At 49.2% G+C, this 25,251-nt stretch overlaps 1 protein-coding gene across 6 annotated transcripts in view; it reads left to right on the top strand.

The window, feature by feature from the left end:
- The window catches only part of MARF1 (meiosis regulator and mRNA stability factor 1), a 48,598-nt gene extending 37,315 nt beyond the window's left edge, over window positions 1–11,283 (top strand). For 3 of the 6 annotated variants that reach the window (XM_010370914.1, XM_030924544.1, XM_030924543.1), the window contains 6 exons: window positions 93–323; window positions 3,148–3,360; window positions 4,668–4,728; window positions 4,816–4,941; window positions 6,665–6,835; window positions 8,735–11,283. In XM_010370914.1, coding sequence (XP_010369216.1) covers window positions 93–323; window positions 3,148–3,360; window positions 4,668–4,728; window positions 4,816–4,941; window positions 6,665–6,835; window positions 8,735–8,979 — 1,047 coding nt within the window. In that variant the 3' untranslated portion in view covers window positions 8,980–11,283. Of the gene's footprint in view, window positions 1–92; window positions 350–677; window positions 1,244–3,147; window positions 3,361–4,667; window positions 4,729–4,815; window positions 4,942–6,664; window positions 6,836–8,734 lie in introns of those variants that run through there. The other 3 variants (XM_010370922.2, XM_010370928.2, XM_030924546.1) reach the window with 2 other exon arrangements.
- Window positions 11,284–25,251: the final 13,968 nt, after the last annotated feature.

Here is a 25,251-nt window from a genome sequence, read left to right as displayed (position 1 = left end):
GGTCTCCTTAACCAAAATGAAGTGAGCCGAGTTGGGTATAACCAAGGTTATCTCTCTGGAGTTCTGAAAGCATGAATTCTCATTTTCCCCAGGTTGCCGATATAGAATCTGGCAGACAGATTCAGCTGATCAACCGAAAGTCTCTACGATCTCTCACTGCCCAGTTGCTGGTATTGTTGATGTCTTGGGAAGGAACCACCCATCTTTCTGTTGAGGAGCTCAAGAGACATTACGAAAGTACCCACAACACTCCCCTTAACCCCTGTGAATATGGATTCATGACCTTGACTGAACTGCTCAAGAGCCTGCCATACTTGGTTGAGGTACGCACGTTAATGGCTCTTTAGAAATATTGTAAACTGGCCGGGCGCGGTGGCTCAAGCCTGTAATCCCAGCACTTTGGGAGGCCGAGACGGGCGGATCACGAGGTCAGGAGATCAAGACCATCCTGGCTAATACGGTGAAACCCTGTCTCTACTTAAAAATACAAAAAAAAAAACTAGCCGGGCGATGAGGCGGGCGCCTGTAGTCCCAGCTACTCGGGAGGCTGAGGCAGGAGAATGGCGTAAACCCGGGAGGTGGAGCTTGCAGTGAGCTGAGATCCGGCCACTGCACTCCAGCCTGGGTGGCAGAGCAAGACTCCGTCTCAAAAAAAAAAAAAAAAAAAAAAAAAAGAAATATTGTAAACTATCGATTGTCCATTTCCGGATTACCTGCTGGTCTAGATTAGAGTGTGTGGAGCTGGAAGGGACCTGAGAGACCATTTCATAGATGAACACGCTGAGACCTCAGGCAGTGAAGCAGCCCTGCCTAAATGGGTGGCAAAAGCCATTGAAAGCCTGGTCTCCTCATCCTGGCACTAGCGTGTGTTTGTCCTGTTCCAGGATGGATTTTGCTACTGTTTATCTTTCTGAGTGAGATGGTTTATGTGGTGACTTGAAGTGAGAGTTGAGTGAGGCAAGGGCAGAAAGGAAGGTTGCCCAGCCAGTCCGCAGGCAGCCTTTCAAGAATGGTGCTCCAAGATTGGGAGAATCTTAAGAGACTACTGCATGCAATTCTCAGGCAACAGATACAAAAACCTAGAGTAAATAAATGAAATTCTGGAAAAAATTAGTCGCCAAAACTCGCTCAAGAAGTTAAAAATTAGACCAGTTACCATAAAAGAGACTATAAAAGATCCCTGAAATTTACCACTGAAAAAGGCATCAGGACCAAGTGAGATAACAGTGGAATTTTTTTTTTTTTTTTGAGGTGGAGTCTCGCTCTGTCGCCCAGACTGGAGTGCAGTGGCCAGATCTCAGCTCACTGCAAGCTCCGCCTCCCGGGTTTACGCCATTCTCCTGCCTCAGCCTCCCGAGTAGCTGGGACTACAGGCGCCCGCCACCTCGCCCGGCTAGTTTTTGTATTTTTAGTAGAGACGGGGTTTCACCGTGTTAGCCAGGATGGTCTCGATCTCCTGACCTCGTGATCCGCCCGTCTCGGCCTCCCAAAGTGCTGGGATTACAGGCTTGAGCCACCGCGCCCGGCCAACAGTGGAATTTTAACCAACCCTGGAAGAACAGATAAATCTACCTTTTAAAAAATCATTCTGAGCCGGGCGTGGTGGCTCAAGCCTGTAATCCCAGCACTTTGGGAGGCTGAGACGGGCGGATCATGAGGTCAGGAGATCAAGACCATCCTGGCTAACACGGTGAAACCCCGTCTCTACTAAAAAAATACAAAAAAACTAGCCGGGCGAGGTGGCGGGCGCCTGTAGTCCCAGCTACTCGGGAGGCTGAGGCAGGAGAATGGCGTAAACTTGGGAGGCGGAGCTTGCAGTGAGCCGAGATCTGGCCACTGCACTCCAGCCTGGGCGACAGAGTGAGACTCCGTCTCAAAAAAAAAAAAAAAAAAAAAATCATTCTGGACCAGGCGAGGTGGTACACATCTATAATGCCAGCTACTAAGGAGGCTGAGACTAGAGAATCAGTTGAGCCCAGGAGTAGGAGTTTGAGGCCAGCCTGGGCAACATAGCAAGAACCCATCTCCTAGAAAAAAAAAAATACTGTGCTAGGTTGCTGAAAAAGAAAAAAAAGGAAAGCTTACCACTTATTTTTATGAAGCCAAAATAAGTTTAATACCAAAAACATAAGATAGTCCCTGAAGAGAAAATGATCCTAAATAAGATACTAACAAATGAGCCCCAGCAATTTAAAAGAAGAATGTTATGCCATCATCATCTAACTACGGGACTGATCATTAAATAATGAAAGGATATACATCCAACGTTTTCTAAACTCTGTTAATATCTATCCTAAGAACACCAGTTCTGGATAGGTGTTAATGGATGTTCCAGGACAAAGGACTTTCCCTGGCTAGCTAAGATTGGGAATATCCTTTCTCTTGGCGACTCCAGAGCATGTTAAACACTCTGAAAAGGTTTATGGTAAAGAAATCTGCTTCCTTACCCTGCATACACAAGGGTTTTGTTTTTGTTTCTTGTTACGTTTGATGTGTTCTTAAATAATGCTAGCATCATCCTCCATCACAGTGTTTCTTGGAAAACTGGTTTGAGAGGTGGTTTAATGGCCTCAGTGTCCACTGTGTGTACAGTGATTTGCCGCCATGGTTTGCCTCCCCTGATTTCTTCCCTGCTCACACAATCTCTTCAGACCACTGCAGCCTTCGACTTACAAATAGAACTGAAGTTTGCTGGAGGCTATAGCCTTCTCTTGGAGGAAATCCTTGACGCTCCTCCTTTTCCTTCCCCACTTCCTTTTTTCCTCTCTCCCTCCTTCCCTCCCTCCTTCCTTCCTTCCGTTCTCCTTCCTCCTCCTCCTTTCTTCTTCATCTTTTGTGTCTCTTCATCTTGTTCATCTGTGTCTAATTCGTCATCTTCGTTGTCTTTGTCTTCATCTTCTTAGTCTTTGTCTTCATCTTTGTTGCCTGTGTCGTCTTCATCTTTGTCTTTTTTGTCTTTGTCGTGTTTGTCTTCGTCGTCTTCATTGTCGTCTTCGTCTTTGTCGTCTCCTTCTTCATCTTCATCTTCTTCTTTGCCTTCTTCTTCGTCTTCACCTCTGGGCCTTTTCCCTCAGTGGGAGGCCCTCACTTTCCAGGGGGCAGGGCCAGTCACTGACATTTCTAATGCTACTTTTTCTTTTTACCCAGGTTTTCACTAATGATAAGATGGAAGAATGTGTGAAGCTCACAAGTCTGTATTTGTTTGCAAAGAACGTGCGCTCTTTACTTCATACTTACCACTACCAGCAGATTTTCCTTCATGAGTTTTCCATGGCCTATACCAAGTATGTCGGAGAAACTCTGCAGCCCAAGACCTATGGCCACAACAGCGTGGAGGAGCTCTTGGGAGCAATTCCACAGGTGGGCACAACTTCTGGGAGAGCATCTTCTGAAGAGCTGAGCCACAGGCTAACTCTCCTGAACAGAAAAATAAAATGCTGCCAGAATAACGGAACGGCAGGCATTTTGAATTGATCCTTTCAAAACATACTGTTGGTCTAAAGTAAATGATTTTAGCATTTCTCCTTGATTCTTTCTGTAAACCTTTATTAAATCCCTGTATGCCAGGTGAGTAAGTTTCAGGCTCTAACCTCAGAAAGGTGTTGGGTAATGGGAGAGTCAGGATCCCCAAGCGGGCAGCTAGTCAGGGTGGTCAGCGCAGTGATGGCCAGGAGCCCCCTACTCAGTGGGCGCGTTGAGGAAGGCCGTGTCAGGGCCCACTTCCCAAGCCTGGGGAGTCTGGTACGGAACCTACAAGGATGTGCCTAAGGGAACCACGTGACAAGGAGGGGAGAGAGCATTCTGGGCAGAGGGGATGATGGCATGAGCAGATGCAGGGATGTGACAAGTGGCATGGAGTGTGGAGAGCCTAACAGGGAGCCGAGAGCTCGGTTAGGGAGGATGTGGCTCCTCCAGGTAAGGAGGGAGGACTGTGTTGGAGAGAGCTGGAGCCCAGGTTTGCGTTTGAAAAGCACCCAGTGGCGCTGTCCATGGTAGAGCAGAGAGAAGCAGGCATGGAGGAGGGAACTGGGCTAGGATCCTGGCCACTGCAGAGGTCTGGGTCAGTGCTGGATGGAGGGATTGAGCCAAGTGAAAATAGTAGAATAGAGCAAGTAGCAAGGACCCAGGCAAAACTCGCCTGGGAGCTGCCATCAGTGACCTGGCCACGGGGTGCACATGTCGGGGGCCTGGGAGCCCAGCTCTACTACTACCACTCTGCTTGGCTGAGATGGAGAGTGGCACCATCAGGGAGAGGACTTTATGATTCTGATCATGAACTTAGTTTAAAGGGTCTGAGAGATTGCTCTTAATTCTTTTAGGTGGTGTTTCTGCAAAAAAAATGGCAAGAACTCTCATGGGAGAACTACCTTAATTTATATGCCAAGACTAGTGTTTGGAAGACAGTCTTTTTAAGAATTATAAAGAATATTTCTGAAACTGTGTCTCATGGTTTTTGAACTACTCTGCTTTTTATGGGGGCATGTTTCTGTCAGCTGCTTCTGTTGCTTTAAAAGCTAAGGAGAGAGTAGAGAAACATGCTTCTTGGCAGTAACTCAGCTCCTAAATTCTGGCCTAAGGCAGGCACCGTAGGTCACACTCTTCCTGAATGTTAGGGCTTCTGTCCCCTCCTTTTCCACTGCTTAACCAGTAGTATGTCTTGTGTGCAGGTGGTCTGGATAAAAGGACATGGTCATAAGAGAATTGTAGTGTTAAAAAATGACATGAAAAGTAAGTAAGCACCCATTCTCTCCCCCCTTAAAAAATCATGGTTCTCTCACTGACATTTCTCTCTGACGGGTGCTGTTTGTCCTGCAGGTCGTTTGAGTTCACTCGGTCTCTCCCCTGCCAATCATGAAAACCAGCCCTCGGAGGGCGAGCGCATCCTGGAGGTGCCCGAACCGCACACAGCCTCGGAACTCAAGCTTGGAGCTGGTGGCAGTGGTAAGAGAGGACAAGCAGAGACATAAGAGCTTGTGAAATTCTAGGAGAAATGGCTTGGGGTCGGGCAGAGCGAGGGAAAGGACTCCAGCAAGTCATCCCATCCGCTGAAGTTAAATAGCCACACAGTTTTCAAAGCAGTTTTGGTATTTAATTAGTAGCAGAGGGAAAAATTGACCTTTATTTGTTAGCATTGTTTGGCTGACTGGTTAAAGTCACTGAGGGCCGGGCGCGGTGGCTCACGCCTGTAATCCCAGCACTTTGGGAGGCTGAGACGGGCGGATCACGAGGTCAGGAGATCGAGACCATCCTGGCTAACATGGTGAAACCCCGTCTCTACTAAAAATACAAAAGATTAGCCGGGTGTGGTGGCGGGCGCCTGTAGTCCCAGCTGTACGGGAGGCTGAGGCAGGAGAATGGCGTGAACCCGGGAGGCGGAGCTTGCAGTGAGCTGAGATCGCACCACCGCACTCCAGCCTGGGTGACAAAGCGAGATTCCGTCTCAAAAAAAAAAAAAAAATGTCCCTGAAAGATGTTGGCAACCCAATAATGATCGTCTTACCCCAATTCAGGTGTTGAAGAAAAAAATTATTCTGACACTTGTTATAATGGAAATTCATGACACTTGCAACAGTGGGGAGAGAGCCAACTCCCAATACATAGCCTAGGAGCAGAGTGAGGGCTCGGGGTGGGAAATTACGAAGAGGATTCCTGCTACGGGCAGGCAGGCCGGCTGACCAAGGATCCAGACATCAGCTATGAAGGGTGATGAGGTCTCAAGGGCGACGGGATTCTCACTAAAATGGCTCAAGCTAAGACTGGACCCGGCAAGTTCAGCAACAGACACGGAAGGCTAAGGTCAAGGCCCAATCCAGATGGAAGGCCAAGGTCAAGGCCTGATCCAGAAGTGGGCTCAGGGCGCCTGACTCAAGGCTGGTCAAGGCGTGTTTGTCACAGGACAGCCCTAGGCAGGACTTGATATACTAATGCTTAATATTACCCAAAATTACACCGAGTCACATAGAGTTCAGGTAGATCCACCTCTGTAGTAGATAGAGGCCAGTTCTCATGAATGTTACAGCAGTTCTAACTTTTCTGAAGGACTTTTGAATTCATCGTTATAGGTGAGAATTTTGTCTTCAAAAGATGTGGTGAGATAGATAGCACGTTACCGTCCCCTGTGCCCTTAGGATAACTGAGTTACATGGCATTTGACGTTTTATGAGGTGCCCTCCTGGGAATCAGCTGCCGAAGCTGCCCCACAGCCTTCAGCAGTGCTGACCTCCGTTCTGCAGCGGAGGCGCGCAGTTCTCGGGCAGTCACGTATTCCACAGCTCACCCACAGTCGGCAGCTAGGAAGCCGCAGAACCAAGCCCAGGGCTTCGGATTCTGGGCTTCCGCTTGCTGATAACCACGTACACCCCGTCTCAGGCTGTCCCCTCTCTTTGGAAACTGACTACAGGACCCTTTTATCTGGTTGGGCCTTTTAGGGGCCGGTGTTCCTGAGAACACAGATCTTCGGGAGAACTAGCTTATTAAGGCATTCCATTACCAGGATCTTCCTGTTAGTGGGTTTTGGGTTGGTTTGTTTTTTTAATACCTTAAATACTTCTTGACTCTCTTAATCTTTAAGGCTTAGAAGGAAAACTTCACGTGTGAGCCCGGGGTGTGTGCTGGGGGTGGGCGTGGAGGTCCTGTAGCGCCCCAGCCCGCCTTCTTTGTCCAGGGCCCAGTCACATGGAGCCGGAGCTTCTCCGCCTGACCGACGACTCCCCCGTTGACCTCCTGTGTGCACCCGTCCCCTCGTGCCTGCCGTCCCCTCAGCTGAGACCAGACCCCGTCATCCTCCAATCTGCTGATCTCATTCAGTTTGAGGAGCACCCTCAGGAGCCTTCTGGTGGGTGACTCCGTGTTGTCGTGGGGGTTTTCTTTGGGGTTGAAAACAAAACCACGATGAGATGCTGATACAGTAAATGACGGAGGTGGGAAGGGACTCCCCCTTTTCAGGTGAAAAACACTGCGCTGATTATTCGACCTTCTTTCCCCACCTGGGTTCCTGCAGAATTGGATACAGCCCCAGGTTGCCTGGTGAGCGTCAGGCAAGGGCGATTTGGCACCTCTGGGGGCTGGTGGCTTCGGGCTGTGGACGAGTCCACAGGGATGGGTTGGGGGCCTTTTGGGCTTCACTGTCCCAGACTCTGTGGAGGCTCAGCTGCTCTCAGGTATGCCTGTCACCAGGCGTGCGCATTACCCATGGTGGCCGCAGGGCCCAGAGCTTCATAAACGGGTGAATGGAGAGAGGTGCATGTGGCTGGAGCCCCTGGACTCTATCCAATGATCTGAGAACAGACAGGAAGCTGAGCACACTGAGTCCCAGCCTCGTGCAGGCGTTGGTGCTGACCCTGTGCTCAGGGCTGACGGACACCATCACATTGAGCTCTCACCACGCTCCAGGTGTGGGGCGGCCGCTTTATTTCACAGGCTGCGTGACTAAGGCACAGCTGGTGCTGTCACTAGAGAGGCAGTGGCCCTGGGCTGCTGGGCTAGCAAGGGCAGAGCCGGGATTGGAACCCAAGCCCTCTTGTCCTGTGGTGTCGCCTGGCCTCTGGAGGGGACAGCACATCTGCCCCGCACAGGTCCTTCCCTGCTCTTCATCTGTTGGAACCCAGCTCCTCCCCACTGCTGATGCTGCTTTCCAGGTCACCAGGAACAACCCCGCGGACTCCTGGCTTGGCTTTTACCATCTTGGCATGTGTTCAGCACTGTTGTCCTCAGCAGTGTTCAGCACTGTTGCCCAGGAAAAGAACTGAGGCTGTTGACTTGGAAAATAGGAGATGGGGAAGTAACTGCCTGCGGATTGAACCAGCCTGTGCAGGCAGGCCTAGACGCACGCCATGCTCCTGTGCAGTGCCTCGCTAGGGTTGGTGGCAGATTGACGTTAGCTCGTTTGTGGGATTGTGGCCTTTGTGCCTTTATTCTGGGCAAGTTTGGCTGCATGCACAGGATGAGAGAGGAAAGTAATTAAAACAGTGTGGGCAGTTTTGTCAGTCTCTCTCCTCTTGAGGGTCAGCCTGGGCAGGGAGCTGGCTCTGCCGTCCCCTCTGCCACTCTCACCTTCCGTGGGCCTTTGGGATCTGGAGCCCTGTGCCCTATGCAGTGGGAGCCTAAGGCATAATGATGCATCTGTTTCAAGCAGCATGGCCCTGTGTGTCGAGCATGTGAATGACATGTGGCTCAGCCCCAGAAATGGCAGTCTGGAAGCACTGCGGGAGAGCTGGCTGTGCTTCACCTCCTGGTTCTGAGGGTGATTTTGACTTGGCGTGGTCCTTTCTTACCCCGGTAATAGACCCATGGGGAGCTAGGTCCTCTCTAAATGGAACGGGCTTGGAGCTCCCTGACACTGAGACGCTCCGACCCCACCCCCCGCCTCCTGCCTCAGGAAGTCTCTAAGTCGTGGTTAGCTTATGGGTCCTTAATATCTGGCAGGGAGAATGAATGAGCAGAGAATTCAAAATGGAAAAAAAAAAAAAAAGTGTTAACCTTTGCTCAATAATTTATAGCTCAAAATAGAGATCTTTGCAACTTGGTAATCCAGTTGGAGAGGTGGGATGCAGTTAATAGATACTTGACTTCTGTGCCAAGTACACTGGCCACACAACTCATATGTGAACTGTGGCATAGATGTAGCATTTCGAGGCTTTTTATTATTATCTTTTGAGCAAATATGAGCAAGAAAGAAAACCCGCACTTTTTACAGATCCTGGAACTGAATCTGTTTGCTTTTCTGTGTTTCCAGAAATGATGATTTTAAACCAAGAAGGAAAAATGGAGATTCCAATACCAGGAAAGAGCAAAACTCTGACCTCCGACTCCAGCTCTTCCTGCATCTCAGCAGCTGTCCCCCTGCCTCCCTGCCCCTCCTCGGAAACCTCCGAGTCACAGCTTATCAAGGACCCTGCGGAAAGCCCGGCCAAAAAGCAACCCAAAAATAGAGTCAAATTGGCAGCCAACTTTTCCTTAGCACCCATAACCAAGCTTTAACTCCCATTTCCAATATAGAATTAGGATGGGAAAACACTGTCTGATTCTGCACACAAAAGTGGGTTTCAAAAATACATCCTTTTCTGTGTCATGAAAAGCCCCTGAAGCCATTTACTTCATCTTACCTGTATTCCATCATGTTTTTCTTTTACATTGAACACAGCTTTGAGCTGAAGTCTTTCTTTTCTTTATTCTTCCTTTTTCTTTTTTCAATTATTTGAAGAACTTGTGGCATTTGTTAAAGAATCCTTAATATATTTTACCAAACTTCCCTAACTATTATGAAATATAATGGTGTTCCAGAAGAAGACAGCACTAAGAGCTCAACTAGCAGGAAGCGGCTTTGCTTCCATTGAGCCACGCCAGTGGTGTCATCCTACATGTAGCATAATATAGTCTCTCAGCCTTTGCTTACTGGTGTTTCCGACAGTATTAACCCAGTGCGTGGCATGTCTTTGAAGCAAAGCCTGTCCCGCAAGCCTGTGTGTTCACACACTGAAGGAGAAGGGTAGGCGAGGGGTTGGGAGTGTATTTTCAGGTTGGAATGTGAAGGTTCCTGGCTTCCATGTGACTTGTAAGTGTGCCTTGTTTTTTATTTAAACTATGTCTGTAGTTGACAAATGTGGCTTCATCACAAATTTTTTTAAACGTTTCTACTTTGGGGTTCCATTTAGGAGCTTTCTAGAAAGTTGAGGATGTTTTAAGCTTCCCATCTGTGTTCCAGTTTGATATGGGTTAGGTTAAGGAAAAGGAGATGGTCTCGATGTCATGGATTTAAAGTCAGCATTCGGATTACAACACACATTATTGTGTGTCGAGAGGCAGCATTGGAAAGAGTCTGATTTTTGAAAATATGCATCAAGTGCATAAATTACAAATCAGAGCTGAGTGGGGAGGTGCTTCAGCAGCAGCGGGATCAATACGATTTCCACTGGGAAGAGACAGGAATTCTACCTACACATAGGAAGGCCAAGGTTGATCCGCTTAACCTTGTTATTATAATTTTAAAGCTGGTATCGGTAGCTGGGAAGCTTTATGTGTGTGTATGTCAGCTCAGCATCTTTTAATCGTGTCTGATTTTACTCTCGTTACTTCTCGCTGTTGGAAGCATGTCTGGGTTTTTTGTGGCGTCTGGTGTGGAACGGCCTTCCTCTCTAGGTGCCTGAGGTGTCCTCTGACGGGTGGCCTCTCACCCCCCCTAGAGAAACCTGACATTTACAATGGATTGTATTTGTCGGGCAAAAAAGGCGGATTCATTCATGGAGCAGAAAGAACCTGTTGGCGTAAGGTCTTCCACTAGTTAGATGGTTTCTTTTGGGGAAATGTTTATATTTGGTAACTTCTAGAAAGCCAGAAAATGGACTCTGATTTCATAGCCAGCATTTTGATAAAATGCCACAAAATAAGGGCTGTAGAGAGATTTTTACAAGTCAGATTTTTTGTTCCCCAAATCTTTTAAATGAAGCCAGTGATTCCCAGTTCTCAACACATGGCCCCAGTCAAGACAGAACACCATGGAAAAACCCTCTTAAGTATTATGGCGCTCTCCGAATCCTCCTGAAGGCATTTCCTCTACAGACATAGTGTTACAGGAAGTTAAATGCAAATGTGCAATTTTTTTAAAGGAGCTTTTAAACAATGTAATAGTTGGTGTTGAGAACATCAGTTGCCTTGTTCTAAGATTTCATAAGGCTGAGTTTGCACGCTTGGACTTCAGTTGTGCTAGCATGTAAAGAATGGTGGACTTTAAAACCATGAGAGGTATCATTACAAGTCACCTGGAACAGACTCAAAGAACAGGTTCTTTGGGCAGCAGACAAAGAAGAATCGAGTTCTGTGCCGTCCCGTGAGTGTGTCTGAGTACCATTCACTGGAGTTGCTGCTTAGTCTGGGACGTGTGTGTGGCTCTTAACAATCGCTGTCTGAAAATGAGAGAGAAGACGTCGGAAGCACGTTGTGTTCATAATGTACTCCACAATGGCCAGTCCAATTGCTATCTATTTTTTTATCCAGAGGCTTAATTAAATGATGTGGTAAAATGATGTTTGAGCATTAAGACAATGTAATTCTTTATTTCTGGGTGGAAAGATGTACCGGATTAAATTTATCTGTTTAAAAAAAATGACAAAAGTTTTCACCAAAACCCCCTTTCCCATCTTGCACTGTTTGTTTTGGATTGGGTTTGGGGGAAAGAGATGTTTTTCTTAATTGTCTACTTTGTTTGAACACTTTTGTTGTGGTTCAAGTGCTGTTTTGTGTGTTGGGACCAAACAGTTGTCAATAAACTTTACAAGCAAGCATCTATTTTGAGTTTTCCAAGTGGTTTTGTCTGTCTGTCTATCTGTCTTGTCTGTCTGTGGGGAGGAATTATAAACCAATCCAGTTCTGCCATCATTCATTTTGGGTCTCCCCAACTTCTTGACTCTTCTGAAAATAGAACTGTGAGGTGGAGAGCAAATCGGTCTGCATCTTAGAGGTCTTTTAAATTCAGTACACACCGAAGCAGGTGGCTGGATGGTGGGCCCTTCGTGGTCAGGATCCTCCAAGTTTTTCAGCCTTTGTTCCAGCTTGTAATTACATGTGGGAAAATACAGTAACCACAAAAACCTTCCAGTTAGAAAACTCCGTTAATTCCTAGGCTGTTTCTTCTTGTGAAAGAAATCCACCGTGCCAACTGTGTCATTTTTGGTCACTGCTAAGCATGCTTTTTGAATAAGCCAATTTGGAAAAGACTTCTTCCACAGACACAGTTGTGAAGCCCTCCCAACCCCCGAGACTGCCATTACCCTCTGTCACCCCTGCCACCTGCATCATCTGGCAAGAATTTAAAAGGACCCAGAAGAGCCTTGAGTGAATTGCTGCTTGATGCAATTTTTTTCAAGTTCAGCAATGTTAAAAGCTGCTGAAGTCCTTTCCAAACATATTTCACGATGGCAAATTTGTGCAGAAAAAGTTGTGTAGCCATCGTGCCCCTTTTGAGAGGGGTAAGGAGGTCTTGCTAGGTCTGGAGTGGGGCTGGAACGGTGGCTTTGCATTTATCTTTGTTCGTTTCCCACCTGGGAAGATGATTCAGAGGTAGTAGCTTAGAAGACGGCTGTTGGGGAGAGCAGACCTGTCCGTAGCAGAGGGGGTTGTGCTGATCGGAGAAGATCTGTTCCCTCTCTGTTCCCTTTGCCTGAAGGAGTGTTGTGCTTTGGGATTCACCTTCACTTTCTAGCTGCTTCCATGAGCAGAGGGTGAGTCATGGCACAGAAGCCCTGACTTTTGTTTTCTTGAGACAGTCTCACTCTGTCACCCAGGCTGGAGTGCAGTGGCATGATCTCTTCTCACTGCAACCTCCACCTCCCAGGTTCGAGCGATTCTCCTGTCTCAGCCTCCCGAGTAGCTGGGATTACAGTGCACACCATCACTCTGGCGAATTTTTGTATTTTTAGTAGAGACAAGGTTTCACCATGTTGGCCAGGCTAGTTTTGAACTCCTGAGCTCAAGTGATCCTCCGGGCTCGGCCTCTGAAAGTGCTGGAATTACAGGCGTGAGCCACCACGCCTGGCTGAGAACGCTTTTTTTTGGTGGGGGAGGGGGGTACCTGGACTACAGAGCTTAGAAGGTGCCAAGCCAGAGCACCAAGAGCCAGAACTTTCCTTAGCAAGATGAAGAGAAGAATGGACACATTCTGGAAAGGAATGACTTGGAAGTGGGGGACCTAGGGTGCAGAGAAGGAAGGCATTGCAGGGTGGAAGGGGCCGTGCTTGGAGAGAAATCCTGCACAGTGGCTGGGCTGCTCAACTCCTCGCTCCACAATGAGGTGGTGAACCAACCAGGAGCATCCGCAGGGGAGCAGTACCAGGGCCAGCAGGGAATCTCTTGGGCCTGCTTGGCACCATCTCCTCCATCCACCTCAGGCAGCTCATGTGATGGCCTTGAAAGGCTTCCCAGGTGCAGGGCGTGGGCATGGGGGAACCCCCACTCCTACCACCCACCAACCCCCCTTGCAGTTTCTGGTATCACAGCAGGGGCAGACAAATCCACACGAGGGTTGCAGGGTCACCGTCCTCGGTATTTCAGCAGCCAGAGTCTGATGCATCAAGGTCAGGCGTGGCAAGAATCAGGAAATACTTTTTTTTTTTTTTTTTTTTTGAGACAGAGTCTCACTCTGTCACCCAGACTGGGGTGCAGTGGCACGATCTTGGCTCACTGCAACCTCCTTCTACCCGGTTCAAGCGATTCTTGTGCCTCAGCCTCTGAACAGCTGGGATTACAGGTGCCTTCCACCACACCTGGCTAATGTGCTTTGAGATGGGGTTTTGCCATGTTGCTCTGGCTGGTCTCAAACTCCTGACCTCAAGTGGTTCACTTGCCTTGGCCTCCCAAAGTGCTGGGATTACAGGCGTGAGCCACAGCGCCCAGCCAGGAAATACATTTTGGGGAAGAAATCCCTGTTCCGAAGGTGGAATCCCTATTTTGCTGTGTGCGTGGGGAGGCTGATGATGTTGTGCATGTGGGCTCTGAGGCCTGACTCCTGCTGGGGGCTCCCCATCTCCCTGCGTGCCCCTCCTCTGGCCTGACTTCTGCCCCAGCGGCCTTCGTGCAGCTCCTCGACTGTGCTCCACTCCTTTCTCCCAGGAAGCCTCACACCTGCCGTCCCCGGGCCTGGGAGGCCAGGCAGAGGCCAAGGACGCAGGCTCTTAGCCAGGCGTGGTGGTGGACGCTTGTAGTCCCAGCTACTCAGGAGGCTGAGGCAGGAGAATCACTTGAACCCACAAGGTGGAGGTTGCAGGAGCCGAGATTGCGCCATTGCACTCCTGGGCGACAGAGCAAGACTCCATCTCAAAAAAAAAACAAAAACAAAAACAAAAATTAAAAAACCCTGCAGGCTCTGAAGTCAGAGGCCTGGGTGGGAATCTCTTCCCCTCGCTGCTTACTGACGCTGAGACTTGGGGCAAGTTACTTAACTAAGGGATGCCTCCTTCCCCATCTGTAAATGGGGAGAAGATAATGGAATAATAACCTCAGAGTAGTATTCTATGTCCTCAAGGAGCTACTGTAAGTGAAACACCCAGAGAAGGCCCTGCGTGTTTAGTAAATACTAGCTGTGAGAGTTATTATTACTGTTATTATTATTTTTTGAGACAAGGTCTTGCTCCATTACCCAGGCTGGAGTGCAGTGGTACGATCTCGGCTTGCTGCAACTTGCACCTCCTGGGCTCAAGCGATTCTCCCACCTCAGCCTCCCGAGTAGCTGGGACTATAGGCATGCACCACTGCACCCAGCTAATTTTTGAATATTTTGGTAGAGACAGGGTTTCGCCATGTTGTCCAGGCTGGTCTCAAACTCCTGGGCTCAAGTGATCCTCCCACTTCAGCCTCCCAAAATGCTGGGATTACAGGTGTGAGCTACCACGCCTGGCCAGGGTTGTTATTTACCCAAATCTTTACCTAAGTAATTATCCCTTAGTCACTCAGATCTTAGCTCAAACATTATTTTCTCCAGGAAACTTTCCCAGACTCATCCCTCTTCTACCCCTAGACTAGGCAAATTCCCCCACTTTTCAGCGCTAGCTTTGCCTAACTCCACTCTTTGGGGGTGTCAAAGAGTATGACTTTTTTCATAGCAGGTAAAAAAAAAATAATCACAGTTTACCATTGAATATGAATGTGTGTGATTCTTCAATTGTTTCCCTCCACAAGGCAATAAAGTTCATGAGGGCAGAAGTGGTCTGATTTTTTTATTCAGTCACATATCCCCAGGACCTAGGGCCTGGCTTAAAGTGTTAATAGATTGAGTTAGTTTTCCAATGTCATGTAACAAATTGCTACAAACAACATGCAATTATTATCTCATCAGTTTTGTGGATCAGAAGTCCAGGCGTGACTTACCCAGGTCCAAAACTTGAGCATCTCAGAAGGCTGCAATCCGGATAGTGGGTGGGCTGTGTTCTTATGTGGAGGCTTGACCAGGGCAGAACTCACAGCCAAGCTCACGCAGGTGTTGGCGGAATTCAGTTCCTTGAGGATGTTGGACTGTGGACCCCACTGGCTGTCAGCTGCAAGCTCCCCATGTGGCTTCCTCAATGGCTGCTTAGTTCATGAAGCCACAAGGAGCCTCTCTCTCCAGTCTGCTAAGAGGAAGCTTTATATAAAGTAATCTAAGCAAGGAGTGACCTCCCTTCATCTTTGCCATCTTCCATTAGTTAGAAGCAAGTCATAGGTTCCATCTCATAGATAATCCGTAGTTTTCTTTTTTTTTTTTTTTTTTTTGAGACAGGGCCCTCACTCTATTGCCCAGGCTAGACTCAAACTCCTGGGCTCAGGGAATTTTCCCACTTCAGCCTCCCAAGTAGCTGGGACTACAGGCACATGTCACCACCTCTGGCTTCATTAGTGTTTGATGAATGAGTAACTGATCGACTTAGAAGGCCTAAGACATCCGATCTAGCCCCAGGGATGGGAGGAAAGAGGTCCCAGGCTAACTATTTTGAGGGTCAATAATGGAGCTTCAAAGCTGCAAGGGACCTTACAGACCCACTGGTCCAACCCACCCTCCACCCCTACACCACGGTTTACAGATGCTGGAGAGGTGAAGATGGAGAGGTTAAACCATTGCCCAAGTCACTTGGTGGCACAGCAGGCTGGAAGCCTTGGTCTAGGCAGCTCCCAAGTCCAGTCCAGCTATGAGCCCTATGGGGTGTTAGGCATGAACCAGGGGTTGGCAGCCAGATGAGTAAGAGCTGGGTACTTTTCTGCCTCTCTGAGAGCAGCAGGACCCCGGGCTCTCTGCGGACAGCTAAGACAAGAAGCTGCCCTCTGAGGGAGTGGTTCTCAAATTAAAGAGGGCATCAGAGGCACAAGGGGAACGAGTTTAAAATGCAGGCTTTTGGCCGGGTGTGGTGGCTCATACCTGTAATCCCAGCACTTTCGGAGGCCGAGGTGGGCGGATCACCTGAGGTCAGGAGTTCAAGACCAGCCTAGCCAACAGGACAAAACCTCATTTCTACTAAAAATACAAAAATTAGCCAGGAATAGTGGTGGGTGGCTGTAATCCCAGCTACTCCGGGGCTGAGGCAGGAGAAGGTTGTTAAGCAGGCTCCTGGGCTCACCATGGAGATGGACACCAGATGCTGGGGCAGTTGGGATCAGAGCTGGCTGGCCCAGGGTCACACTTTGACAAACGCTGCTAGCTTGCGGCTCACGTTGAGTAAACATTTCTCATTGGAACCTGCGCAAACAGCTCTTGGGTGAACCAAGTCATGAGTATGGGAGGGACCCACAGGAAACCGGCGGTTTGTGCTCTGGCTCCATTTCTTTCAGGTGGAGGTGCCGGTAGGGACCAGGCTAGGTGTCAGAGAGAGAAGTGGTTGCAGGGCACTGGGGGGTCTGAGTTCTGTCCTGGCTTTGGTGAGCTCACTGTGTGACCTTAGGCAAGTCCCTGGCTCTCTCTGAAACCTTGTTTTTGTTTGTTTGTTTGTTTTTGAGACAGAGTCTCGCTTTGTCTCCCAGGCTGGAGTGCAGTGGCGCCATCTCAGCTCACTGCAAGCTCCGCCTCCCAGGTTCACGCCATTCTCCTGCCTCAGCCTCAAGAGTAGCTGGGAGTACAGGCGCCCACCACAATGCCTGGCTAATTTCTTGTATTTTTAGTAGAGACGGGGTTTCACTGTGTTAGCCAGGACGGTCTGGATCTCCTTACCTCGTGATCCGCCTGCCTCAGCCTCTCAAAGTGCGGGATTATAGGCGTGAGCCACCGCACCTGGCCTGAAACCCTGTTTTTAAAATTATCTAAAAGGAAGAGGACGTATGTGTGTGTGTGTGTGTGTGTGTGTGTGTGTGTGTGTGTGTGTGTGTGTTTTGAGACAAAGTCTCGCTCTGTCTCCAGGCTGGAGTGCAGTGGTGCAATCTTGGCTCACTGCAACCTCTGTCTCCCCAGTTCAAGCGATTCCCCTGCCTCAGCCTCCCGAGTAGCTGGGACTACAGGTACGCACCACCACGCTGGGCTAATTTTTGCATTTGTAGTAGAGACAGAGGTTTTACCATGTTTGCCAGGATGGTCTTGATCTCTTGACCTCGTGATCCATCTACCTCGGCCTCCCAAAGTGCTGGGATTTCAGGCATGAGCCACTACGCCCAGCCGAGGACACTTGTCTTTAACCACCCAAAATCCATTCTCTCCCCTACTGGCACAAGAGGTTCCATAGGGTCGGCCTGAGGACCCCAGCAAGGCTAAGCAGAGAACTGCACTCCAGTGGCCCAGCAAGTGACCTGGGGCTGGTATATGATCCAAGCCAGAGCCTGGGATACTCCACGCTGGGATTTGTATTAGAATTGCCGGATTGTTCCTCTGTAAGCCCTGGGAGGAAGTAAGCCAGGGTTGTTTGTCGTGGGCCCTACAAAGAGACTCCCGGAGGACAGAGCTAGCGTGAGGGAAGTAGGACAGACAGGCAGGGAGATGCCATGTCCAGATGACATCATTTGAACCCCTGGGCCCAATGGTACCCGCAATCATTGAACATCCCAGCCCAGGAGCCAGGAAATGCTCTTTATTTTTTGCCTGTTTGCCTTCAGTTTCGGTCACTTACAACCAAAAGGACCCTAATGCAGAGAGCTATTGCCCCCATACTGAGAGGTTCACGTTGTCAACCTGCAGCCCGGGAGAGCCCTCCTGGCCAGGCGGCCCTCCTGTCCCCAGACCACCCCCAGCTTCATCTGGCCAACTCCAGTTCTTGCCAGCATCTCATCATGAGATGTGTCCTCCCCTAGAAAAGCTTCCCTGAGCCCCAGACTCCCTTAGGTGCCCCTGCCATGCTCCCATAACCTCTGTGTCTACTGAGGTCTCAGTGGGACAGAGGGAAAAGCGATGGTTCATTGTAACCCACGCCTGACGCGCCAGCTTTCCTGTGGGAGGAAAAGCGATGAGCCACACATCTCTAATCAGCAGGGAAATCCATCTTCCTCCTCTCCCTTCCCCTGCGAGCCTAAGCGGGGGTAGGAGGGAGGCGAGGTCCGGAGCTGGGCGGCTACAGGAGTGGAGGAGGCTTCTGTCAACCCACAAAGGCACCTGGAGCAGCTGCCCACTAAGGCTGAGGAAGCTGAATCGTTCTAATAAAGCAGAATGGGGGCCGGGTGCAGTGGTTCATGCCTGTAATCTCAGCACTTTTGGAGGCCAAGGAGAACAGATCACTTGAAGTCAGGAGTTTGAGACTAGCCTGGCAAAACTGGTGAAAACCCATCTCTATTAAAAATAGTAATAAAACAAATAGCTGGGCATGGTAGCATGTGCCTGTAATCCCAGCTACTCAAGTGGCCGAGGCAAGTGAATTGCTTGAACCCACAAGGTTTCAGTAAGCCAAGATCACACCACAGCACTCCAGCATGGGCGACAGAGAGAGACTCTGTCAAAAAAAAAAAAAAAAAAAAAAAAAAAAAGCCACGCACGGTGGCTCACACCTGTAATCCCAGCACTTTGGGAGGCCAAGGCGGGTGGATCATGAGGTCAGGAGTTCGAGACCAGCCTGACCAACACGGTGAAACCTCCGTCTCTACTAAAAATACAAAAATTAGCCGGGCATGGTGGTGCACCCCTGTAATCCCAGCTACTCAGGAGGCTGAGGCAGGAGAATCCCTTGAACATGGGAGGCGGAGGTTGCTGTAAGCTGAGATTGTGCCACTGAACTCCAGCCTGGGTGACAGACTGAGACTCTGTCTCAAAAAAAAAAAAAAAAAAAAAAACAGGCCGGGCACGGTGGCTCAAGCCTGTAATCCCAGCACTTTGGGAGGCTGAGACGGGCGGATCACAAGGTCAGGAGATCGAGACCATCCTGGCTAACATGGTGAAACCCCGTCTCTACTAAAAAATACAAAAAACTAGCCGGGCGAAGTGGCGGGCGCCTCTCGGGAGCGCGTGAACCCAGGAGACAGAGCTTTCAGTGAGCCAGGATCCGGCCACTACACTCCAGCCTGGGCAACAGAGCAAGACTCCGTATCAAAAAAAAAAAAAAAAAAAAAGCAGAAAGGAAATGTATACTGAAAATGTATACTGTGGGCAGCGTGGTGGTGGTGGCAGCGCTGGTGGAAGCCGGAAATTCAGCGTTCGATTCTCATATGCTTGCGTGGCTGTGATACAAAGCCTCTCCCACCTCCAAAATCGTTCTGGAGGGTCTCAGAGTCATGTGCTGCGTGGTGTCTGTGCTTAGTGGAAAAGAAGGGCCCAAACTCCATGTTGAACTTGGCAGGAGTAGTGGTGGGGGAATGACGGTGGGGAGGGAACCATGAGACATGGGGAAAGGCCAGCGAGGGCAGGCGGATAGGGTCAAATGTAACCATGGGTCCTGAAGACCACGAGAAGGTGCAGAAGTCTTGCAGAAGCACATGGGCTGGGCCTTCAGCTGGTATTGGGTGACACCAACTTTTGTCACACTGCCATGTCTCACTGTCAGCTCTGTGAGGGCAGGACTGGGTCAGTCTGAGTCTCTCTTTCATCCCCAGCCCCCAGCCTCCAGCCCTGCTGCGAACTTGGGCAGCCTTCCCATTTCACATCATCTTCCTGCCTTCAGACTTAGCCAATAAGAGTCGACTTCAGCATGTGCTTGTTCCCTACTCTTCTCCTGCCTTGTCTCACTTCATCCTCCTGTCGCTCTCTCCATCACACAGGTCTGGACTCTGGGGTGCAAAGAGGTGAAGAACATGGCTCAGGCTCACACAGGGAAGGCTCCATCCACTTAGGATTTCAACCCAGGCTTTCTGGTTCCAAGCTGAAGCCATTAATCACCTTTTACAATGCAGTCCCTTTTGCTAGTCCTGCTGGTCAGTGGGGTTGGTGCAGATTTAACACTGCTAAGGAGATCTCCTCCAATCCTCTTCTTCTTCATTTTCTTATTTTATTTTAGGGACAGGGTCTCACTCTTTTGCCCAGGCTGGAGTGCAATGGCACGATCACAGCTCACTGCAGCCTTGAACTCCTGAGCTCAAGTGATCCTTCCACCTCAGCCTCTCGAGTAGTTGGGACTCAGGCATGCACCACCAAGACCAGCTAATTTTTTATTTTGTAGAGACAGGATCTTGCTATGTTGCCCAAGCTGGTCTCAAGTGATCCTCTTGCCTCCACCTCCCAAAATGCTGGAATGACAGGCGTGAGCCCCTGTACCCAGCCCCTGCTCTTTTCTTTGAGCTCTGTCTCCCTCTCTAAAATGTAAGTTGCATGAAGGCAGGAATCTCTGCGTTCCCTGGTACCTGCCAAGTCCTGCATTAACTAGTAGAATTAACTAGCACGTGCATAAATGGGAATGTAAACTGATGTATGTTGCTCAAGCCAGCCTTCCTGAGCGTGTTGCCCCAGCCATGAGGCCTGCCCTGCTGCCCTGATGATGACAGTCATCTGGGTCCTGGCTAGTGGCTCCGGGCATATTGTCACTGCAGCCTGTCAAGCCGAGTTGTTGCACTCCTGCAGCTCAGGGCCATCCAGCCACCACGGGACTCAGAGGTTTATAAGACGCCCAGCTGCTGCTTGGGTCTTTATGAAGTCACCTCTAATCCATCACAGCTCAACAGGGAACCAGTGCGGTGATGGTTTCCTGGGATTACACATGTGAAATCAATGCCCAGGCCCGGCTGACTCTGTTCTGCAGACAGGCCAGGGCCTCTGTTTCCCAGGCCGGGCTTGACCGCTTACACGCTGTGTGACTTTGAGCTAATCACTTCCTCTCTCTGAACCTCAGTTTCCCCATCTGCTGTATGAAGGTGATGAACCGTACTCCCCCCGCAATGAGACAGTGGATGAGGGGGATCCTCTGCCTGGTGCACCTGGCTTCCGTGACCAGTGCTTTGCTGAAATTGATCATGCCAGTTGCAGCCTACTGCAAATTCTTCATGCACTTCTCATACAGTCCTTAAGACCACATGACCTCTGGGTTTGTCTTCTGTTCCCTTAAATGTTGGTGTGAGCTGATGGAGCAGAGAGAAGGGAGGTGCAAAAGGCAATCAGGGGCTTTGGAAACTAGACCCAAGATCTGAGATTGTACCGTGAGGATTGTGGAAAGCACCAGAGAGTTTTAAACCAGGAAGCTGTTAAAACACACCTGGGTACACCTGTGCTTTAGGAGGGCCATTTTGGTTTCAGAGCAGACTAGGTAGACGGCAATAGAGGAAGGCCTGGCAGGGAATCTGAGATGGACTGGGCAGGGGGAATAACGTGTGTGATACGGATTGGCTGTGTCCCCACCCAAATCTCATCTTGAATTGTAGCTCCCATAAGTCCCACGTGTTGTGGGAGGGACCCAGTGGGAGGTAACTGAATCATGGGGGTGGTTCCCCCATACTGTTCTCATGATAGTGAGTAAGTCTCACGAGATCTGATGGCTTTAAAAGGGGTTTCCCCTTTCACTTGGTTCCCATTCTCTCTTGTCTGCCGCCATGTAAGACGTGTCTTTCACCTTCTGCCATGATCGCGAGGCCTCCCCAGCCACGTGGAAGTGTGAGTCCATTCAACCTCTTTTTCTTTATAAATTACCCAGTCTCGGGTATGTCTTTATCAGCAGCATGAAAACGAACTAATAAAGTATGAAAGTCCGGGAGAGATGCCAACAGAGAGAATGGCAAGAAGAACCCAAGAACCCAGGGAAGCTCTGAGGTCCCAGCTTAATGAGGGGTCCAGGAGAGGGGATGAGATGACGCTAAGAGTGAAGAAGAGGCCAGATTGGAGAGGGCTTTAAACCACATGAAAGATTGTGGAGTTATTTTATCCTGAAGCCAGGGGAATGGTTTTAAAGAGAGAAATTCCATCCTGGCTGACACGGTGAAATCCCATCTCTACTAAAAATACAAAAAATTAGCCGAGCGTGGTGGCAGGCGCCTGTAGTCCCAGCTACTTGGGAGGCTGAGGCAGGAGAATGGCTTGAACACGGGAGGTGGAGGTTGCAGTGAGCAGAGATCGCACCACTGCACTCTAGACTGGGCGACAGAGCAAGACTTCGTCTAAAAATAAATAAAAAAATACAATAAAGCAGGAAATAATATGAACGAATTTAAGAGGAGAAAGACGAGTGCTAAGGAGTCAAGAAGCCACTGCTGTTGACCAAGCAAAAGATAATGGGGCCGGGTGCAGTGACTCACACCTGTAATCCCAGCACTTTGGGAGGTCAAGGTGGAAGGATCAGTGGAGGCCAACGGTTCAAGACCAGCCTGAGCAACATAGCAAGACCCTATCTCTATTTTAAAAATAATAATAATAATTAGGCCAGGTGAGGTGGCTCACGCCTGTAATTCCAGCAATTTGGGAGGCTGAGGTAAGATAATTGATTGAGGTCAGGGGTTCGAGACCAGCTTAGGCAACATAGGGAGAACCTCATCTCTACAAATAATTTTTAAGAATATTAGGAGGCCGAGGTGGGCAGATCAAGAGGTCAGGAGGTTGAGACCAACCTGGCTAACACAGTGAAACCCCATCTCTACTAAAAATACAAAAAAATTAGCCAGGTGTGGTGGCAGGCACCCATAGTCCCAGCGACCCGGGAGGCTGAGGCAGGAGAATGGTGTGAACCCAGGAGGTGGAACTGGCAGTGAGCCAAGATTACACCACTGTACTCCAGCCTGGGCAACAGAGCAGGACTCCGTCTCAAAATAATAATAATAATAAAAAAATAAAAATAAAAAGACAAAAAATAGTAATTGAATTTTTTATAAAAGTTAACGGGTCTACTTTGGGGATGTGGCCAGATTCTAGAGAAATTGATGAGGTAGATGCTAACGACTTGGCAACTGAATGGATAGAGGAGAAACAGAGTCTAGGGCAAGTCCTAGGATGACCTTAGACAACCTGGTGATATCATTTCCTGAGATGGAAAACACCAGAGAAGTTGAGTGCAGTTTAGGTCAATAATCGGCCAGCTTTTCTTAAAGATTCCAAGATTTAGGCCGGGCATGGTGGCTCACGCCTATAATCCCAGCACTTTGGGAGGCCAAGGCAGGTGGATGACCTGAGGTCAGGAGTTTAAGACCAGCCTGGCCAATATGGTGAAACCTCATCACTACTAAAAATCAAAAATTAGCCAGGCATGGTGGTGGGTGCCTGTAAGTCCCAGCTAGTTGGAAGGCTGAGACAGGAGAATTGCTTAAACCTGGGAGGCAGAGGTTGCAGTGAGCCGAGATCGCACCACAGCACTCCAGCCTGGGTGGCAGAGCAAGATTCTGTCTCAAAAATGAAAGAAAGAAAGCAAGGAAGGAAGGAAGGAAGGAAGGAAGGAAGGAAGGAAGGAAGGAAGGAAGGAGAGAAAGAAAGAAGGAAAAGAAAGAAAGAAAGGGGGGGAAGAAAGAAAGAAAGAGAGACTATGGCCAATGTGGAAGTAGAAAGGTTGGAAAAGGTGAAAAGAAAGGTGGTGGCCACAAGGAAAGATGAAATAGAGGGATTTTTTTTCTATTTTTAATTTTTCAGACAGGGTTTCAGTCCTGTCGCCCAGGCTGGAGTGCAGTGGTGCATCTCGGTTCCCTGCAGCCTCGACCTCCCAAGCTCAGGCGATCCTCCTGCCTCAGACTCCTGAGTATCTGGGACTATAGGTCTATGGTTCCATGCCTGGCTAATTTTTTTTGTAATTTTAGTAGAGACAAGCTTCTGCCATGTTGCCCAGGCTGGTCTTGAACTTCTGGACTCCAGCGATTTCCCCACTTCAGCCTCCTGAGTAGCTGGGACTATAGGTGTGTGCTACCATGCCCAGCTGGTTTTTTATATTTTTAGTAGAGATGGGGTTTTGCCATGTTGCCCAGGCTGGTTTGTTGCTTTTAAATTTTTTATTTTTTCTTTGAGACGGAGTCTCTGTCACCCAAGTCAGAGTAAAGTGATGCGATCTTGGCTCACTGCAACCTCCACCTCCTAGGCTCAATCTTTTCTCCTGCCTCAGCCTCCGCAGTAGCTGGGATTACAGACGTGCGCCACCATGCCAGGGTAATTTTTGTATTTTTAGTGAGAAGGGGTTTCGCCATGGTGGCCAGGCTGTTCTCAAACTCCTGACCTCAAGTGGTCCGCCCACCCCAGCCTCCCAAAGTGCTGGTTCTTGTGGTTGTTGTTGTTTGAGACGGAGTCACATTCTGCCGCCCAGGCTGGAGTGCAGTGGTGCCATCTCGGCTCTCTGCAATCTCCACCCCCTGGGTTCAAGCGTTTCTTCTGCCTCAGTGTCCCGAGTAGCTGGGACTACTGGCATGTGCCACCACGCTCAGCTAATTTTTTTGTATTTTTAGTAGAGACTGGGGTTTCACCGTGTTAGCCAGGATGGTCTCGATCTCCTGACCTCATGATCTGCCTGCCTCGGCCTCCCAAAGTGCTGGGATTACAGGCGTCAGCCAGCCATTGCGCCCCATGGCCCTATTTTTTTTTTTTTTTTTTTTTTTTTTTTTTTTTTTTTTTTTTTTGAGACAGAGTCTCGCTCTGTCGCCCAGGCTGGAGTGCAGTGGTATGATCTCGGCTCACTGCAACCTCTGCCTCCCGGGTTCACACCATTCTCCTGCCTCAGCCTCCCGAGTAGCTGGGACTACAGGCGCCCACCACCACGCTCGGCTAATTTTTTTTTGTATTTTGAGTAGAGATGGGATTTCACCGTGTTAGCCAGGATGGTCTTGATCTCCTGACCTCGTGATTTGCCCGCCTTGGCCTCCCAAAGTGCTGGGATTATAGGCGTGAGCCACCGCGCCCAGTCCTGTTTGTTTTTAAATGGGAGAGATGTGTTTAAATCCCTCTGATGGGAAGAGAAAGAACAACTGGGGCTACAGTGGTGGGGAGGGAGGGAGATGAATGATGACGCTGTCACTAACAACCCCTGGGACCATGGGTAATGGATTTACTGCCACTTCCTCATCTGTAAAGTGGAAATAATAACAGGATCTGACTCACTGGGCTGATGTGAGGAGGGAACCAGCCAGTGTGTGCACATTGCTCAGGGCATAGAGATAAGATACCATAAATGTTATTCCCATGATCAGCCTCCCCCATGGCTTCTAAAAGGAGCAAGTCTAGGTGTGCAGGACGCCACTGTCTGCAAGGTTTCCCAGCTTGGAAGGTGGCCCTGGTGATCTGGAAGCATCTGGAATTATTATTAATACTTTCTTCTGCTCTTCTGTGACAGCCTAAATAAATTGGATTTTTTAATGTTTTGTTTTTTTAAAAAAATCAATAGCAATAACAGGAACATAAGGTAGGTGTAAAACCCAGAGCTTAGTGGAAGTACCAGAGGCAGGATTTCGATGAGGGTTTGAGCTCCTCTGGTTCGTGGGATATGTGAGTGACTGCTGTATAATTGG

Source organism: Rhinopithecus roxellana, chromosome 20 (genome assembly GCF_007565055.1).
Source record: "Rhinopithecus roxellana isolate Shanxi Qingling chromosome 20, ASM756505v1, whole genome shotgun sequence".
Classification (NCBI taxonomy): domain Eukaryota; kingdom Metazoa; phylum Chordata; class Mammalia; order Primates; family Cercopithecidae; genus Rhinopithecus; species Rhinopithecus roxellana.
This window is presented reverse-complemented; position numbering and strand designations above follow the sequence as displayed.